The 19,411-nt window shown below is 43.8% G+C and overlaps 1 protein-coding gene across 1 annotated transcript in view; it reads left to right on the top strand.

Moving 5' to 3' along the window:
* The first annotated feature begins 1,873 nt into the window (after positions 1–1,873).
* acsf2 (acyl-CoA synthetase family member 2) overlaps positions 1,874–19,411 on the top strand; it is a 59,055-nt gene continuing 41,517 nt past the window's right edge. The window contains exon 1 of the mRNA XM_061707813.1: positions 1,874–2,113. Within this exon, the coding sequence (XP_061563797.1) occupies positions 1,986–2,113 (128 nt within the window). The 5' untranslated portion in view covers positions 1,874–1,985. The remainder of the gene's footprint in view (positions 2,114–19,411) is intronic.

The raw sequence follows: 19,411 nt of genomic DNA on the forward strand, positions 1-19,411 counted from the left end.
TAGACAGTAGAAAGTACAAAAAGGTGAGCGAAAAGTTGCGCGAAGCAGGATTTGTATGAACACCAGACCAGATCAAGCCGCTGGAAGATGCTGCAAAAGGCGTATTACAGGGCCAAAAAACAAAACGAGAGGGAAGAGGAGTGAGGTGCTAAAGGCAGTGGATCCATCACCAGCTGGTAGAGAGCGCAGCAGGAAGCACATGTACCAGTTATTTATGTTGATTCAGATCTGTAATGTTTTCTGTCATTACTTTAGTTTGGATTAGTGGGTATCCAAAGTTATTATAGTTTTGTATTTTTCCATTAGTTTTCATTCGTTTCAGTATTAGTTTTAGTTTGTTATTATAATACGGGGTATTCGACGTGGGTAAGGTTTAAAGGAGCATGAGGCAGGATTGAGGCAGGATTTATGAAAAAAATTCATATACGTTTTAAGTTTTCTAGTAATAATGTCAGATGAAGCGTTCCAAACCAAAACGAATGAGCCCTCTAGTGTATCTCTCCGTTGCCTTGAACAGGCTGTGTGCTGCAAAATGCGCTGCAATTCTGGGCCCGAATTTCCCGCGCTGTCCTGCTAATGTGACGTCAAATGACGCTGCATGTGCGTTCTCCCCGTTCTCCCGTGCCGGCTTCGCTGTTGGCTGCAGTACCCCCAACGGCCGTCGTGGCGAAGGGTGGTGCTAATGAGTCTCATTTCTTAAAAGGAGCCTCATGCTCCTTTAAGAAGTTCAGAGCAGGTAACAAAGTAACACATTTTACAAAGTTATTGTCGGAAAGTGTTAAAGTCGTGTTCCATGTGTCCCTTTTTAAATTTCAGCATCTGCCCCCCCTCCAGAGGTCTCTGCACGCCCCTATTGTGGACAGTGGTGCCACCAGGGGGTGGCCACGGGTGGCCAAGGCCCCCCCAACAAATTCGCTGGCCACCCCACTTGCTTCAATAAAAAAAAAAAAACACTTGCCGGTCACAATAAAACTATAAAAAAATAAATAAAAAATAAATAAATAAATAAATATATATATATATACAGGGGTGCACACAAGCCGGGAATCGAGGGCCAGTCTACTGCATGTTTTAGATGTTTCCCTGTCTTCAACACAACCCTGATAGACAAGGCTGTGTCACCAACAGAGTTGTATAAACCTTGATGACATGTTGATGACGACCAGTGATTAGAATCAGGTGTGTTGAAGACAGGGAAACATCTAAAACATGCAGTGGACTAGCCCTCGAGTCCCGGCTTGTGTGCACCCCTGTATATATATATATATATATATATATATATATATATATATATATATATATATATATATATATATATATATATATATATATATATATATATATATATATATATATATATATATATATGTGTGTATGTCATATCCAAAAAGTACATGTGTATGTGTGTATATATAGATATCTTTAGTTTTTTGTATGGAAATTAAATTAATTTTGATTATAATGAAATAGAGTTTAGGGGTTTATTAATAAAATAAATATACATGATATATTAAAATTAAAATAAAAATAAAAATATATATGATATATATTATATATTAAAAATGCATATATATATGCCTTATGTTTTTACCAACATGGTATTAACCATTAATATATATGCAGACAAGTGAGAAAGTAAAAAAGTAAAAAAGTATTTCTGAGCCTGTATACTACAACAGTATAATACAATCTTGTAATGATGGCTTTTAGTTTTGGTGTCCACCCCCAAGAATGTAAGTGGAAACATTTGTGGAGGCGCCCCTGGTCGTGGAGAGAACTACCAGAAACTGGAGCAAACCAGGCGAAGGACACGCCGCAGAGAAGCTGTTCGACCAGCCGGCCAGCGCGTCTCCATCCCGGCGCTGCCCTTCTGTCGAGGATCAAGGTTCACGGGCACGGGTGGTCGTGGGCGGTCTGTGCGGGGACGCGCACTGCGCGGTCAGCTGAGCTGTCAGCTGAGCTGAGCTGGTCTGCAGCGGGACACTATGATCCTCAGCCTGGCTCTCCGTGTGGGCTCCCCGCGGGGCCACGGGGCCCTGTCTGCGTGGGTGAACCGCGCCCCCGGGCCGTGGACGCCGCGGACGCCGCGGACACGTCTCCCTGCAGCTGCCCGGTGAGTTTTCTGAGGAGAGTGGGCGCATGGACCACTTCCACTCACGCATGACTTTAGGGAGTTCTCAACTTTTGTGAAAAAGAAACAAACAACATTGTAGTTATTTATCTTAAAATAAGATTGTTTTACTGCGTTTATGCAGAACAAGTTCTTAAAAGTAGTTTATGTTTGTTCAAGACATGTTGAGTGTGTCACCGTGTGTGATCACCGTGGGCCCGTTGCAGGGGCGAAAATCCCGTTTCATAGTTGGGGGGGGACAATAAACAGTAAAATTTTAGAGAATAAATCCAGGGGGGGACAAGGAATAAAAGTTTTAGCCTTCCTTTAATACAGCATTTTGACATTTTCATCTCTATCTCGCAAACAGGCAGAAGACCTTTCTTAGAGCAATACAAAACAATGGTATTAGGTGGAAGGTGGCAATAATACAGCACATCTGACATAATACACTGCAAAAACCCAAAATCTTAACAAGAATATTTGTCTTATTTCTAGTTAAAATGTCTCATTTTTAGTTAAAAAAAATCTCATTACACTTAAAACAAGACTCATCACTGGAAAAAAACAACAATTTTAACCTGTTTCACGTAGATTTTCACTTAAAAATCTGCTAGTGGAACAAGATTGTTTTGCTTATAAGATAAATCTTGTCGCACTGGCAGATTTTTCTACTTATTTCAAGTGAAAATTTACTTGAAACAGGTGAAAATTGTCAAATAACAAGTTATTTTTCTGGTGATGACTCTTGTTTTAAGTGTAATGAGATTTTACTGTTTATTATTATTTTCGATTTTGGTTTCGGCCACAATTTTCATGTTGGTGCATCACAACTAAATACTACTGCATTGTTCCAAAATTATTAATTCTGTCTCAAATTATTCTAGGGGGGGACAGCTTTACTAATGGGGGGGACTTGTCCCCCCTGTCCCCCCCGGGATTTTCGCCCCTGGCCCGTTGGGTCCATCAGGATGTGTGATGCCTGTGAAGCCTGGTTTTATGTAACACGCGGCTCTGCAGACTCAGGTGGGATTAACGGCTACTTTTACACTTTTTTTATTATTATAAATTAAAGTTTATGGGAGTGACTACAGATAAACTGCTGAAGGACTTTATTTATCATGTCCATAAGCTTTTGTGTGTCCTGCTAGGGTTTTACTGTATGTTGAACTCGTTTGTGTTCGGGTGTTTCCATAAACCTGATTGAATTGAATTGAATTGAAATTTTATTTCGAACATGAAACAGTAGTGAAAACAAACCAAAACAATAATAATCAATAATTAATACATGTAAATAAGAAAACGAAAAAGACAAAAATACAAATAAAAACATGCATCCATCATAATTAACATGCTCGAAAAGGAGTAGGAAGAAGTAAAAACGTTTTAAATCCTACCCCCTAAACTCTAATTCATTATAATCTAAATTAATTTAATTTACATACAAAAAAAATAAAGATATCTATATATATCTATATATACACACATACACATGTACCTTTTGGATATTATATATATATATATATATATATATATATATATATATATATATATATATATATATCCTCTGATGCAGAAACGGTGCGATGTTTGATCAAGCTGGAGACCTGTCTGTGTGCTGCTGCTCAGCTCCCCCAGGGGGCTTCAGCAGAACGGTCATTCAGTTATATTGATATGTCTGGGAGAGAGAGCACACACACTACAACACACAACACCCAACACACACACCACATCTGTTCATCCTCTCTTTTCCTGCTGCTCTTCAGCAGGAGGGCCCCCCTGGTTCCTTCCCTCCTAAAGGGGAGTTTCTACTAGCCCTTGTTTCTCTAATATGTGCTCGGGGGTCATGTTCTGGTCTCTGACACGCACCCAGAGACCATCCTCGTCGTATTAGATGCTGTATGAATCAAATTGACTGTCAGGATCAGCTGGTTGCTGTCTGAACTACAACAGCTGCTATGTGGTGTTTGGGGGGGATGGACTAGCAGCTGGCGGACTCAGGGTCACAGACTCCATCATCTGAGAGTGACTTGGTTACGAAAGAGTTCTCCAAGCCACGTTTTTCCAGGAAGCTTATGTTGTAAATGAGGGATAACCATGCCCAAAACATAAAGTGTGAATCTGAAAATGGAGCGAGGACAGAAATGGTGTTGCTGTTTGTGCTGCTTTTTCTTTTAAAAGCAGAAATCACGGGTAAAGGAGTATTTATTGTTTATTTAATTGGATCCCCATTAGCTGCCACCAGAGTGGCAGCTACTCTTCCTGGGGTCCACACACAACAAAACATCACATAAGACACAATAAATCAACAAAACGTAAACACAATAAGACATCAACAAAACATCACATGAGACACAATAGATATTATGTCTGACAAAACATAAAAACAATAAAAAACAAGTAGAGCAAACATACAAAAACAATGCAAGACATAAAACAAAACATAAAAACAAACGGTATAGGCTTCAAATTAAAACAAACTAAAGTACACTAACACTAACCATCACAATACATTAAACTATATCCCATCTAATTCCCTCAGATTTAGATAACATTTGGATTCAAATGAATGTGTTTTTTAAAAAGTTTTTTAAAACTTGCCTTAGTCGGTGCTTCAATAATCGTAATTGGCAAACTTGTTCCACACAGAAAGAGCCCGATATATAATGGACTTCCGGACTGCATCTGTTCTGGGTTTTGGTTTCACTAAAGAACCTCTAGTCGCCTGCCTAGTATTGTAACTGTGGTGATCTCTTACATAATGTAATTGTGAATACAGATGGTTTGGTTGTTTGCTGTAGAAGATGTTTCTGAAAAAAAACATTAAGTTACAAGCCAACCTCTCCTGGACTCTCAGCCTAGAGAGACTGGCAAGCAAACTTTCAGTTATTTGTCTCACACCTGATGGACAGAACAATGCGAGCCTTGCAGCTTTATTCTGAGCAATTTGAAGCTTAGAGAGGGCTTTTTTGGCTGCACCCGACCAAATTGGTGAGCAATAATCAAGGAGAGACAACACTAGTGCTTGGATCACCAGCACTCTAGCGGCAGGAGTAAGAAAACCAGAACATCTTCTGATACATGATACACCTTTACCCATTTTCTTGACCACATTCTCAATATGTTTCTCCCAAGACAGCCGCTCATCAAGTGTGACACCGAGCAATTTAGCCTCTTGAACCTGTTCAATATCTGAACCTTTGAATGATAAGACCAACTGATTGTTATTATTAGCAGCATGTTTGGCGCCAAACATGATGCTTTTAGTCTTTGCCACATTCAAAACCAATTTATTCTCCCATATCCATTGAAGTATTAGTTGTAGTTCTGATTGAAGTGTGTTCCTTAACTCTGTCATATTATTTGATGCATAATATATAGTTGTATCATCTGCAAAAAGTGTAGCACTGCACTTGTCCAAAGCATAGGGCATGTCATTAGTGAAAGTTGCGAAGAGTAGCGGCCCAAGGCAACTCCCCTGGGGCACGCCGCACTGCACATACTTTGGGGAGGAAAAACTACCATTGAAAAATACAGACTGCGTCCTATTGGACAAGTAGCTATTCATCCATTTGATTGCTGTTGGACAAAACCCATATGCAGTTTTGCTAATAATATCCCATGGTCAACAATATCAAATGCTGCGCTAAAGTCAATCAAAACAGCTCCAACCATCATTTTCCTGTCAATATACACTGAAAAATTATCAATCATTTCTGTCAGTGCAGTACACATAGGGCCTGATTTATTAAAGGTTTGCTTTGCGTGCGTAAAAACGTGTGCAAACTTGACAGCACCCGCAAACCAATGTGCCAGCTGATCTACTAACAGCGTGCAAAGAGGACTGCGCCTCTCAAATGAGCAAAATAGCACACGCTATTCATTTAGTACTTTTGCTCTGATGAATAATCAATATGGGGCGTACCCGCCAGAAATCGCTAAATACTGGGAGGGGAAAATGCAAATATGTCCATTTACCACCCGCAATGAGATTTACCAAGCCTGAAAGTTTTTGCGGGGATTGTGATTGCGTCTGTATTTAATACGTTCGAAAGGAAGGTGTTAATCTGCCCAGCATTACGCACCGATGCTTGTTGGTGCCTGATTTGAGGACTGGGGTGGGGATTCTCCACATGCAAAAGGAGAAATATTTTATTTGAATGTTAAATCGAGTATTATTCAGAAGGTTGCCACAGGAGGCACATTCATTTTTTTATTTGTGATAATAAATAAATCACGTGTTTTCATGGAGAACAAAGTGTTTCTCATTGTGCGCCTATACTTGTTCTGCAGTTGTCATACCCCGGTGTTGTGCCGTATTCAGCACCCCTGCCGTGAAAAGCACCCCCTCGTCTGACAAAAATGATATTCTCATTCCGTGTCACGTTCTGTTTAGCGTCCAGTTTTGTGTTAATAATTCATGTTTAAATGCGCTCATGGATTCCACAATAGTCATACTTTCCCACAATCACAGTCACAGATAACAAAAATCGGGTAAATGGTTATTGATGTCATTAATTAATAGCCTGCTTACTGTGTTTTCTTCCATAATATTTGTAAATATATATAATATAAACTCCTAAGTATGTGTTTGTGTGAGTGTGTATATATAAATATATTGAAGTGTCAGTGTGTTGTTTTTTTTCTTGGTCTACTTATCATTGAATATACGAGGGGGTGCTTTTCACGGCAGGGGTGCTGAATACGGCACAACAATTTGCCTCTTCCACTAATATCTCTAACTCCAACTCGTCAAATTTCATTTTGCGCTCGCAAAAGACACGCAACACCTCATTTAAATACTGAGGTTTGCACCTGTTATCAATTGCGCACGCAATCTTAGTTGATCACCCGCAAAACACACAACAACAGCACGTGCAAACCTTTTCAGTGCACACGCAATTTAGTACTCTTTATTTAGGATCTTAGTAAATCGGGCCCATAGAGTGGTCTGCCTTATACGCATGCTGACAATCAGAATTCAATCCATTCAAAAAGAAGTAGTGACAAATTTGTTCAAAGACAACTTTTTCCATTAGCTTATTTAACACTGGGAGGATGCTGATAGGTCTGCTGTTAACAGCCGATAAACTATCCTGTTTGTTTTTAGGAAGAGGTACGACCTTGGCAGATTTCCAAGTCTGTGGGAATAGCCCCTGCTTCAGACTCAAATTGAAAATGTGGCAAATTGGCGAGGAAATTATATTTGAAACGACTTTAAGTAGCTGTCCATCCAAATTATCCGTACCAGCTGATTTACTATTATTTAGCCCAGCAAGTAATTTTTCCACCTTTTCAATTTCTATAGGTTGAAACTCAAAACTACATTGTTTGTTGCCCACTATATATAATTGGCAATTATTTGAGAAGACATACCGTTTTGACGAGGGGAGCCCATTTCCTTTCTTAACTTATCAACTTTGTCGACAAAATACTCATTGAAATGGTTTGCAATGTCCTTTGGTTTTGTTAAGAAAATTCCTTTGGCATCAATGAAAGAAGGTGTATTAGTTTTAGCTCTACCCATGATTTCATTCAGGGTTTTCCAAAGTTTGCTGCTATCATTCTTCCTTGTAACTTTATTTCTCATTACACGATACATTTTCCACTTTTCAGTTTCTTTAGAGTCAATTGCAGCTTTCTTCAGCTCATCTCTTTTATGCATACACTCCCTGTGTTCTCCATCAATCCATGGTGCCTTATTAGATCTTACTGTGAACCTTCTTAATGGAACATGTTTGTCAGCCACAGAGACAAATAGTTCAGTAAATAAATTTAAGGCTTTATCCACCTCATTTAACATTAACACTTGGTTCCACCCAACAGTCTTTATATCCTGAGCAAAATCATTTTTACAAAATGTTTTATATGACCTCTTATACAGTATTTTAGGGCCAGCTTTAGGAATTTAGCTTTTTCTTACTACGGCCACAATATTATGGTCACTAAAACCTATAGGAGCAGATACTGCTTTGGAGCATAATTCACTGTTATTAGTAAATATGTGGTCAATACAGGTTGCAGATGTTTGGTCAGCATTATTACAATAAACCCTTGTTGGCTTGTTCACCATCTGAATTAAATTACAAATGAGTGCAGTGCTGTTCAACTTTTTCCTCAATGGGCATGAAACTGTCAGCCAATAAATATTAAAGTCACCTAGGACAAACATTTCTTTACCGATATCAGTTACCTTCATCAATGCAGTACATAAATCTTCAACATATTGCACACTTGCACCCAGGGGCTTATAAACACAGCCAAACAAAATCTGCTTACAGTGAGAAAGGTGGACCTCCAACCAAAGAGCTTCTATGTTAGGAACCATCAGGTCCAGCCTAATCTTAGTGGGAATATGGCTTTGCACATATATTGCCACGCCTCCCCCAAAAATATTCCTATCGTTTCTAAAGATGTTGTAACCTGGTATGGCTAGCCGCATGTCTGTCACTGAGTTGTCCAAGTGTGTTTCTGAGACAGCAAGAACATTGATATTTTCACTATTAATTAAACAAAATACTTCATCCACTTTGTTTCTTAAACTCCTAACATTATGCAAGCTATTTTTAGCAATTTTTTTTTTTTTGGCAGGTTCAGTGCCATGCTAATCTCAGTTCACTTTGACCAGTGCTAAAGACAGTTATATCAGTGACTTGGGGCCTTCTTCGTCCCAGTCCCAGGCCTCACAATCAGGCGGTCGTAACTGATGATAGCATCGTCACCTCTGGCTCTTGCTTCCCTCATAGCGGGCAACAGTTCAGCTCTTCTCTTCCTCACATGCTCTGAAAAGTCCTCACTGATGTAAACTGAGGTTTTCCTCAGGTTCACTCTAGCTTTGCCCAGGATTAGCTGTTTCTCTTTGAAACGCAATAGCTTAATAACCACTGATCTTGGTCTTTCACTATTATCTCTAAACTTTCAAATCCTGTGAACTCTCTCAATTTCCACAGGGGCCCCCAGCATGAGTTTTGTTGTGAACAGCTCTTTAACTTTAGACTCTGTTTCCTCCCAGGTTTCATGAGGTTTATCTGGTCCAAGTCCAATAATCACAAGGTTATTTCGCCTGCATTGATTCTCCAGGTAATCAATTTGCTCATGGCTGCCCAACACTGCTTGTCCAGATTTTTAAATAATTTACCTGCTTAGAAATACTGTAGGACTCACTCTGTTGGGCCATTTGGTCTTTCTTCAGATCATCAATGTCTTTTTGAGAATAATGCAGACTGGCCTTGAGTTCCTGTAACTCACCCAGCACAGAGTCCACCCTTTTGTTGGCTGAATCCAGAATCATCTGAGAAAAATTGCGAAATGCAGTCTCCTGCCTCTTCAACATATCCACAAAAGCTCTTCTGCTGGTCCAGTAAATCTTTAAGAGTGTCCATTGACACATAGTCAGGATCATCATTCACATTTACCTTACTTGCGCTCCTGTTGTTACGACCTGCCATGATGTGACAGTGCCAACCTTTCCAAAATCCTCCAACTTGTCCTGGAGCGTGGTCCTGGCCTGGTGGTGGCTGGCTGAAGCCTGGTCCTGGTGGTAGCAAGCTGAAGCCTGGTCCTGGCCTGGTGGTAGCTGTGACCTGCAGGTGCCAGGCCTAGCCTGCTAGTGGCTGGAGACTTGGCTCAGATCCCATTTCAGTGATAGATTTCACTTTTGTCCAATTTTGGAGCAGAAATAAACATATTTTCAGAGTTGTTCAGCAGTTTGGCTTGTTAAGGTTAGATTTCACATCCACAGTAGATCATTGAAGGGCGCTGCCTCCAGCTGTCTTCTGTGGTGCTGACGCACAACTCGTCTTTCAGCTCGGCATGTGGAAAATCAGGCCTTAATATGTGCTGTGTGAAAGAGATCTAAATGGTCTATCAAGGATCACTGACACGTGATGAGTACAAAGACCGACTGAATGCTATGATTTATATCTTCTTTAGTCTGAACCAATAAGCTACCTCATACTGTGCAATATTCTTTCATCCATTCATGTGCAATATTCTCTCATTCATTCATTTTCATAGTGTATATATATTTATATTTCCTGTTTCTTATTTAGTTTTTTACATAGTCTTTACATATGTGCACTTTTATGGAGCTGCTGCCTAATCTCATATCATTATAATGACAATAAAGGCATTCTATTCTATTCTATTCTATTCTATTCTATTCTATATTAACCCTAAGGACTTTAAATGTCCTGGAAAGTTCCTGACTCATGTGGTCACATGTGGTCCACTTCCTCTCTGTTAAGAAGCCCATACTTTCACTTCAAAAAATATTCTAAAATAGTTTCAAAATAGTTTCAAAAGAGACTAAATGTTCCTTGTTCTTTCAAGGGTGGAGTTCCTCTTTTTAGGTACATTGAGTTCTTATGTGTGTGGGACCCTCCTCCTCAGAGGCCCCGTCTGCTCTGATTGGTCAGACATGTTGGCGTACAGCTGCAGGCTGGGGGTCCCAGGCAGGTCAGGAGCAGTGTCCTCCGTGGAAGAGAAAAACTTCGAGGGGGAGGTTTTTGCCCTCAGTTGACACATGATTAGAGACCGGCAGGAAATGTAGTGTAGTTGTGCGTCAGCACCACAGAAGACAGCTGGAGGCAGCGCCCGTCAATGATCTACTGTGGATGTGAAATCTAACCTTAACAAGCCAAACTGCTGAACAACTCTGAAAATATGTTTATTTCTGCTTCAAACATTTACCTGCCATTGTTTATGTAATAATTGCTCGGGGGTCATGTTCTGGTCTCTGGAATAGACGATTTATAAATACAATTGAACTGAACTGGATTGAATCAGAGATCTTAAAAAAAAACAAAATTCAGCAATTTAAGAACAAATTCTAATTTACAAATGCAGCCTGAACGAAGAGCATAAGCACTTTGAGGGGAGAGGGGAAGGGGAGTGCTAGAAATAAAAAACAACATTATGTAAAATTGCATAAAATCAGTACAATAAATATGTACAATAAATATAAATACAATAACATTGAAAAACATTAAGACAATGGCATGTGGCAAGTCAGCCTGATCAATAGGTGCAAGAGTCAACTGTGATTTGTTGCAGATTTTGTTTGTTTGTTTTCTGATATGAGGGCAGAGTTTGAGAGTGTTTTGTAGTGTGTTCCAGTCATTAGCTGCAGCAAACCGGAAGGCGCTGCGACCAAAGACCGTACGGGCTTTGGGGATGGAGAGTTTAATGAAATGACTGGAGCTGGTGAAGGAGAGGGACGAGTCCAACCAGAGGCCAAGATATTTGTAGCAGGTCACAAACTCCAGTTCAGAGCCGTCAGCACAGAGGATTTTGGGGGCAGTGGTCAGATCAGGATTCTGGTTAAAGATCATGGATCCCCTCTGACATTAATGACCTGCTCAAGGACAAAAGGAGGGCCTTTAGGTCAGGAGACAGGGCCCTGATGAAGACTGTGCAGAGACCTGAGGAGGAAGATCAGGGAGGGAAAGAGCAGCTACAGGAGGAGGATGGATGGAGGATTTAAAAAAAAAAATCTTTTATTTGAAAAAGCCTTGATTTCACATGTGCAGATTTAACCATGATTTATGGTTTTGCGTTAAACCAACGCAGAGCCTACGCCGTTGCCGTGACGCCGTCGTGAACCCTTCGGACTTCTCCGTCACTCCATTTCGCCGCGGTGCAGTACCCCCCCAGAGCGCTAGGGGGTTGCGTTCTTTTCCTGAATGGTTTATCGTCGTCTCTAGTTGATTCTTTGGGGTTTTTTTACGGACTTCCTCTATGAGTCACTCCTCGACTTGGTCCATGTTGATGATGTTCTGTCCGTGTACAGCAACAAGATGTAGCCGCGTACCCTAGGGCGTAGGCTCTGCATTGATTTAACGCAGAACCATAATTCAGCCTTTACATAGTGTCAAAATCACTTCAAGTAAATTAACATAACCTTGGCATGACATTTTGTGGTACTTCTGATGTCCAATTTGCCTCCTGGCTCTTCCCAGAATTTTCTTTGTAAAATATTTACATGGAACATGGAAAGCTTCTCATCTTAAATATTACATACATAAAATTACGCACCAAGCAGAATGAGTAAAGATCGTGCTGTAGTTTATATCAATATATCGTATTATAAAACACATTTTGATCCCACTCCTTATTTTTGTCAAGTTAGCAAAAGTCAGACCTAATAGGTTTTATGTACTCAGTCCACTTAGACCACATTTGTAGAGAGAATGACAACTTTTCCATGACATATATTTCATATATTATTCCTATCCATTCATCTATAGTGGGGGATTCAGGTTTTAACCACCTCCTTGTAACAGCTTTTTTTGCTCGCTGCAAGGAGTATCTGTAGTAGTTTCTGACCTAAACAGGTTTTTCAACAGGTTTGAACAACCAGCCACCCCTCCCCCACCCAAGCAGCTCTGCTGCAACTCCCCCCGTCTGGAGCCCCTGCTGCCCTAAGGACTCACCTCAATCCCCCTCCCTGCTACCCCCCCTCCACAACCCCCCCACCCAATCCACCACCCCCCTCCCTGCTATTTTTCTTCTTCTGACAAGTTTTTGAGCCGTTTCCGCTCTAATTCCTGAAGTCCTCTCGTCGATGCAATCCACTTCGTTTCTGGCGGACTAGTTCTGACAGCGCCACATAATGCGCTTTCAGATTTTTATTAACAATGAAGAAAACTCACCCATAAAACTGCAATCCGTGTTCATAATCTTGTAAAGTTGTAACTTTATGAGTGGTATTCGCACAGAGAAAATACACACTACATATTATATGTATGATTTGACTTAAAAAAATGTTTACATTTTTATGTATTTATGCACTGTAGAATAATATGCACACATTTGATTTATGTGCACAAATTCAATTGACAGTTCCCTTACCCCATATTTTACTTTTTAATACCTGTTAGGATTAAACATGTGATCTTTCTTGTTGAAGCCATTTGTTTAGTTTCCTCAAAAAAATTAATTCATCCATTATTAATGTACAGTATGAGCTTACTATGAATGATGAACTGTGTTAAAAGAAATTGTAGCACTCCAAGGAAGATAAGGCCTGTCATTCACGTCACGCGGGAAACAGAACGCGGGAAGCAGAACGCGGAAGCAGCAGTGCAGCAGTGAACACAGCGTTTTGACAGCGTGGGAAAAAATCTTACCACTACCACCAAACTCACTCACCTCAACGGGCCCAGCACCTGGGCCCGTGTCGGTAAGTCCCGCTCTCTACCGGATCCAAACCCACCCGATCTGTGCCCACACACCGCCGCGGACTCCTCTTGGAGTCCCCGCGCGTAAGTTCCATTTCAGAACTCATCAGCTGAGCCGTACAGCACACGTAAACCGCAGCAAAAGCACGTCAAACACAGTTGCTGCCGTAGTTTTTGTTTTCTGGCAGAACGCGGGAAGCAGAACGCGGAAGCAGCAGTGCAGCAGTGAACGCAGCGTTTTTGACAGCGTGGGAAAAAAATCTTACCACTACCACCGAGCTCACTCACCTCAACGGGCCCAGCATTTGGGCCCGTGCCGGTAAGTCCCGCTCTCTACCGGATCCAAACCCACCCGATCTGTGCCCACACACCGCCGCGGACTCCTCTTGGAGTCCCCGCGTGTAAGTTTCATTTCAGAACTCATCAGCTGAGCGGTACAGCACACGTAAACCGCATCAAAACCAAGTGACTTCACGCCAAACACAGTTGCTGCCGCAGTTTTGTTTTCTGGTTTCTAGGCTACCCCATCTTCCCCCATGGCTCCACTCACCTCCCCTCACGACTGCGACAGCTGCCTCCGCAAATCCCAGAAGATTGCAGAGCTGGAGCAGCGCATTTCCAACCTCCACTGGATCAGGAATGAAGAGACTCGCCTGGACTCCGTGATTATTCTGGGCGCCGGTCCTCCTGCCAACCCTGCTGATCTGGACTCCACTCTCCCGCCGCCTGATGCCGGCTCCCCCGCCGCAGCGGTCGCCCCAGCTGATCCGGTCTCCGCTCTCCCGCCGCCTGATGCCGGCTCCCCCGCCGCAGCGGTCGCCCCAGCTGATCGGACAGCCCTTGTCGCTCCGCCCCACACTGTTGCTGTCCCCACAGCTACATCCAGCCTAGCCTCCTCAGTCTCTGCTTCACACCCGGATCCCCTGGCTGGAGACACATGGCTCTTGCAGGGGGCCAAGCCGAAGCCAAAATGGGTGACTAACAGCCGAAGTTCAGAGGCAACTTTCACCCTTAACCCGAACCCGAGGCTCGGGTCCCTCACGTCCACCCCTATCCAAACGGCACGGCCCACAGTCAATGGGAAAGAGCGAGGAACATCCAACCCGCCCCCCCCCCCCCCCCCCCCCCCCCCCCTGCGAGCTCCAGCTGGGAAACAAATACAACATCCTGAGCCTTGAGGATTTCCCTCAACCTGTCCATCCTCCTCCAGCCAGCCCCGTTACAGCCTCGCTGCCAGCAGCCCGAGGGGGTCGTGGGTCTGCTTCGGGTCCTCCATCGTCCCGGTCTGTGACCACCTCCTCCTCCCGTCGCAAAATTGTGAAGGAAGCTGCTCTCAGGGCGCGACGCTCCAGTGATCTACCCCGCTGCAAAGTGGCCACAGCTGCACCCACAACCTCGTCAAGGTCCCCTCCAACAGAGGACCAGTGCCTGCCGCCCCACCCTCCCCCCCCCTGTTTCCCCCAACCACCGCTATAGTGGGGGACTCCATAATCAGGAAAACGCGATTTTTCAACGCCTCCACGCACTGTTTTCCAGGGGCCACAGTCACAAAAATTATCAAAATACTTCCAGGTTTACTCCAAGCACTTCCCCACTCCATTAAACGTATCATCTTGCACCTTGGGACCAACGATGTGTTCCGGAGTAACCCCGACGTGCTGAAACGGGACTTCAACAGCCTGTTTGCCATCCTAAAAAACTGTGGAAAATCAGTCTTCATCAGCGGCCCTCTGCCCACCCTGGGCCGCGGCGAACAGAACTTCAGTCGCCTCCTTCACCTCCACTTCTGGTTCCAGGCTGTCTGCGGTATCCATGGCTTTCACTCCATTGACAATTTCAATTTATTTTGGAACCGCCCTTCATTCTACCGGCACGACGGACTTCACCCGAGCAAGCTTGGCAGCCGCATGCTTACAACAAACATACAGCGCACTGTACACACCATTGATTACATACAGGACACCCATGCATGACTATTTACATGCCACGCCCACTCCCCCGTGCCACCAGTGCCTTCTTCTTCTCCTCCCTCCCTCGGTGAATCACTCCCCCTACAGGCCCCTGCTGTCACTACATCCCTTGCCGTCTGTGAATCGCTCTTCCTACAGGCCCCTACTGTCATTACACCCCCTGCTGTCGGTCGCCCAATTGATACCATTATAACTGTCAGACCCCTCCGTTTCCATGTGACTTTCAAAGAGCCACGCCCCCCTCCCCATAGTGTACTCTCTCCCCTGCCCAAAGCAGCTGCATATACACCACTCACCTGTCTCAAACTCTGCCTTCTCAATATCAGATCACTAACCAATAAGGCCCTTCTCATATCTGATCTCATCACCGACAAAACTCTGGACATTCTCTGCCTCACAGAAACGTGGCAACAACCGAATGATTTCACCCAGTTAAATGCAACCACCCCACCTGGCTTTTCCTTTTTTAGTAAACCCCGCGCCACTGGGAGGGGGGGGGGCCTGGCTCTCATCTACCGTAAAAACACAAAAGTCACTGCTCTCACTGTCCCCCAACACTCCTCCTTTGAATGCCTAGCCGTAAAACTCTCTGGACCCAAACCCATCATCATTGTCACCATCTACAGACCACCAAAACCCTCCGCTGTTTTCCTTACTGAATTCTCATCACTGTTAACATCTGTATGCACAATGTCCCCTACTGTTATCCTCCATGGCGACTTCAACATTCATATTGACGACCCATCCTGCACCCTGGCAAAAGACTTCACATCACTCCTGAACTGCCTTGGTATCACACAACACGTCAACCTACCAACACATAACAAAGGTCACATTCTCGATTTAATCTGCTGCACAGACATAACTCCCGCCAACCTCACTATCATGGACTTCCCCATCTCGGACCACAAAGCCATACTTTATGACATCCATACCCAACTGCACAAAATCAAAGAACAACGGATCATCTCCTTCAGGAACATCAAACACATCAACCCCACAGATCTCTCTACCCTTATCAGCTCCTTCCCCAATCCCCCCTCATCCTCCTCCCCTGCTGACCTGGTAAACCACTACAACAACTGTCTCTCCTCCTCCCTCACTGCCCTGGCTCCACTGAAAACCCGCTCAGTTTCATTTACCCACTCCGCCCCCTGGTTCACCCCCGACCTCCACCAGCTCAAAACCACAGGCCGTCGACTGGAGCGACTCTACAAAAAGACCGGACTCACTGTGCACAACCAAATGTACTCCGACCACCTCCACCACTACAAAAATGCACTTAATACTGCCAAATCATCATATTACTCCAACCTCATTAACTCTGCCACAGGAAACAATAGAGTCCTTTTCTCAACTGTCAACCACTTACTTCAGCCTCCAAAAACCCTCCCTCCAGACATCTCCACTGACCAGTGCACCGCCTTCCTGGACTTCTTCAGCTCCAAAATAAACATCATTCACCATCAACTGGCCTCAACACGCACTCCCACAAATGACCCACCCTGGATAACTACCACCAACCAACCTCTCTCCAGCTCTCTCACCAATTTCACTCCGGTATCAGAACACACCATCTCAGAACTCATTCGTAAAGCCAAAACCACCACCTGTCAGCTTGATCCCCTCCCCACCCTGCTTGTCAAAGCATGTCTGCCATCCATTTCCCCCATGATTACTGAAATAATTAACTCTTCCCTCACCGCTGGAACTGTTCCCCCAATCCTCAAACTAGCTGCCATCACACCCACCCTAAAAAAACCCGGTGCAGACCCATCCGACCTCAATCATTACAGGCCCATCTCCAACCTTCCCTTCATCTCCAAAACTCTGGAAAGGGTGGTTGCAGCACAATTACAGTCCCACCTCAATTCAAATAACCTCCACGAACCCTTCCAATCCGGTTTCCGCCCCAATCACAGCACTGAAACAGCCCTGGTTAAAATCACCAACGACCTCCTCCGTGCAGCTGACTCCGGCCTACTCACCATCCTCATCCTCCTGGACCTCAGCGCAGCTTTCGACACCATTTCTCACCCAATACTCCTGGACCGCCTGGCTGGCATTGGGATCACTGGTGTTGCACTCTCCTGGCTTTCATCATACCTCACTGACCGTCAACAGTTTGTCCAACTACGGAACCATAAATCTGGGTGCACGGGTGTCACAATGGGTGTCCCCCAGGGGTCAGTATTGGGTCCACTTCTCTTCACCATCTACCTCCTACCCCTAGGTTCAATTCTCCGTCACCATAGGGTCCATTTTCACACTTACGCCGATGACACTCAGATATATATCTCCTCCAACCCCACCGCTGCCATTCCTCCCACTTCCCTCACCACCTGCCTACACGACATCAATACCTGGATGAGCAATAACTTTTTAAAACTCAACGGCAATAAAACTGAGGCTCTTCTCATCGGCTCCAAATCCACCCTCACCAAGTCACAACCCTCTCCCGCCCTTCCCATCATCATCGACGGCTTTCCGGTACCCTTTTCCCCCCACGTCAAGAGCCTCGGCATCATTTTGGACAGCACACTTTCATTTGCACCTCACATTTACAACATCACCCGGACTGCATTCTTTCACCTCCGCAACATCTCCAGACTCCGTCCAGCACTGTCCCAATCCAGCACAGAAATCCTGGTCCACTCATTCATCACATCCCGTATTGATTACTGCAACGCCCTCCTCACTGGCCTCCCAACCAAACTCACCGACAAACTGCAACTCATACAGAACTCGGCCGCCCGGATCATCACCCGCACCAAGTCATTTGATCACATCACCCCCGTCCTCATCCAACTCCACTGGCTCCCAGTCCAATACCGTATCATTTACAAAAACCTCCTCCTCACCCACAAAGCCCTTCACAACCTAGCCCCCACTTACCTCTGTGACCTATTGCAAGATTACACCCCCTCCCGCACCCTCCGCTCAACCTCTGCTGGACTCCTTTACACTCCCACCTCACACCTTAGCACCATGGGTGCCCAAGCTTTCAGCTGCTCGGCACCCAGACTCTGGAACTCCCTCCCCCCACACATAAAACAAATAGACTCCATCACCACATTCAAAACACAACTCAAAACCCACCTGTTCAAACTTGCCCATTCACTTTAACCGGACATCACGCACTACTTCCCACCAGTTTGTTTGTTTACTGTCATATTATTTGTCTTGTTGCTTGTATGGATGTTTATTGTATTTATGGATGTTTATTGTATTTTTAATTGTATTTCTTGTGTTTTTATTCTGTAAGGTGACCTTGGGTGTCGTGAAAGGCGCCTCCAAATAAAATGAATTATTATTATTATTATTATTATTCATGATCGTAGTTCAGTGCAATAATGAAATTAAATGAAATTAAGTTTCATCAAACTTTGTTTTCACAGTACAAACAGTACAGGCACAGATACGGTATATTGCACAGTATAAAGAGCTAATGTAAATTGTGCATTATGTAAACAATGGACATCTGTTGGCTCCTAAATAAGGCTGTTCATTTTGGTTTTAAAATGCTGAGATATTTACTGCAGAACTGTAACCTTCCCTCAATAAAATTATCAACAATTTTTGGGAGCATGTGTGAAAAGTAGAATGTGCGCAGCCTTGTGATCATGCCAGACCTGTTTTTTGCTCTGTGCTTTTGTAACCTTCTCAATCTCCTCAAGCTGGGATGTGGACATGTTAATGTATTCACCATAGAAGATTCTGCATTTTACACAAGCCAGTGGTGTGTGGTGATCATCATGGGTTAGGAGATGGATGTGTTGACATGGTTTAGGTTCGGTGATGGTGGAGGCATCAGCATTAAAGCACAGCTGCAGGAAGCTATTCCCAGGGCAAATGAAAAGTTCTGCCATTGGTGAGGTAAGTGCGTTGTTCCTCCACTCTTCATGAGTCCTAAAGAGTTTCACCTCCTGTGCCGGTTCTGGAGTGGTAGAAGCTGGCTGTGAAGTTGGTGGCGACTGGTAAAGATCCTTCCTGTTGTGTCGTTTGAAGCGCACATACTTCATCTTCCTCTGACCAGCATTTCTTTTAGACCCAGCATTCCACTGGCTCTGTCCGTCAGTGCAAGCAAGCCCGGTTTTTCCGTCTCACAGCATTTTCTACCTAGAGAGATATAGTAAAAAAAAAAAAGTGCA

Source organism: Cololabis saira, chromosome 19 (assembly GCF_033807715.1).
Source record: "Cololabis saira isolate AMF1-May2022 chromosome 19, fColSai1.1, whole genome shotgun sequence".
Classification (NCBI taxonomy): domain Eukaryota; kingdom Metazoa; phylum Chordata; class Actinopteri; order Beloniformes; family Belonidae; genus Cololabis; species Cololabis saira.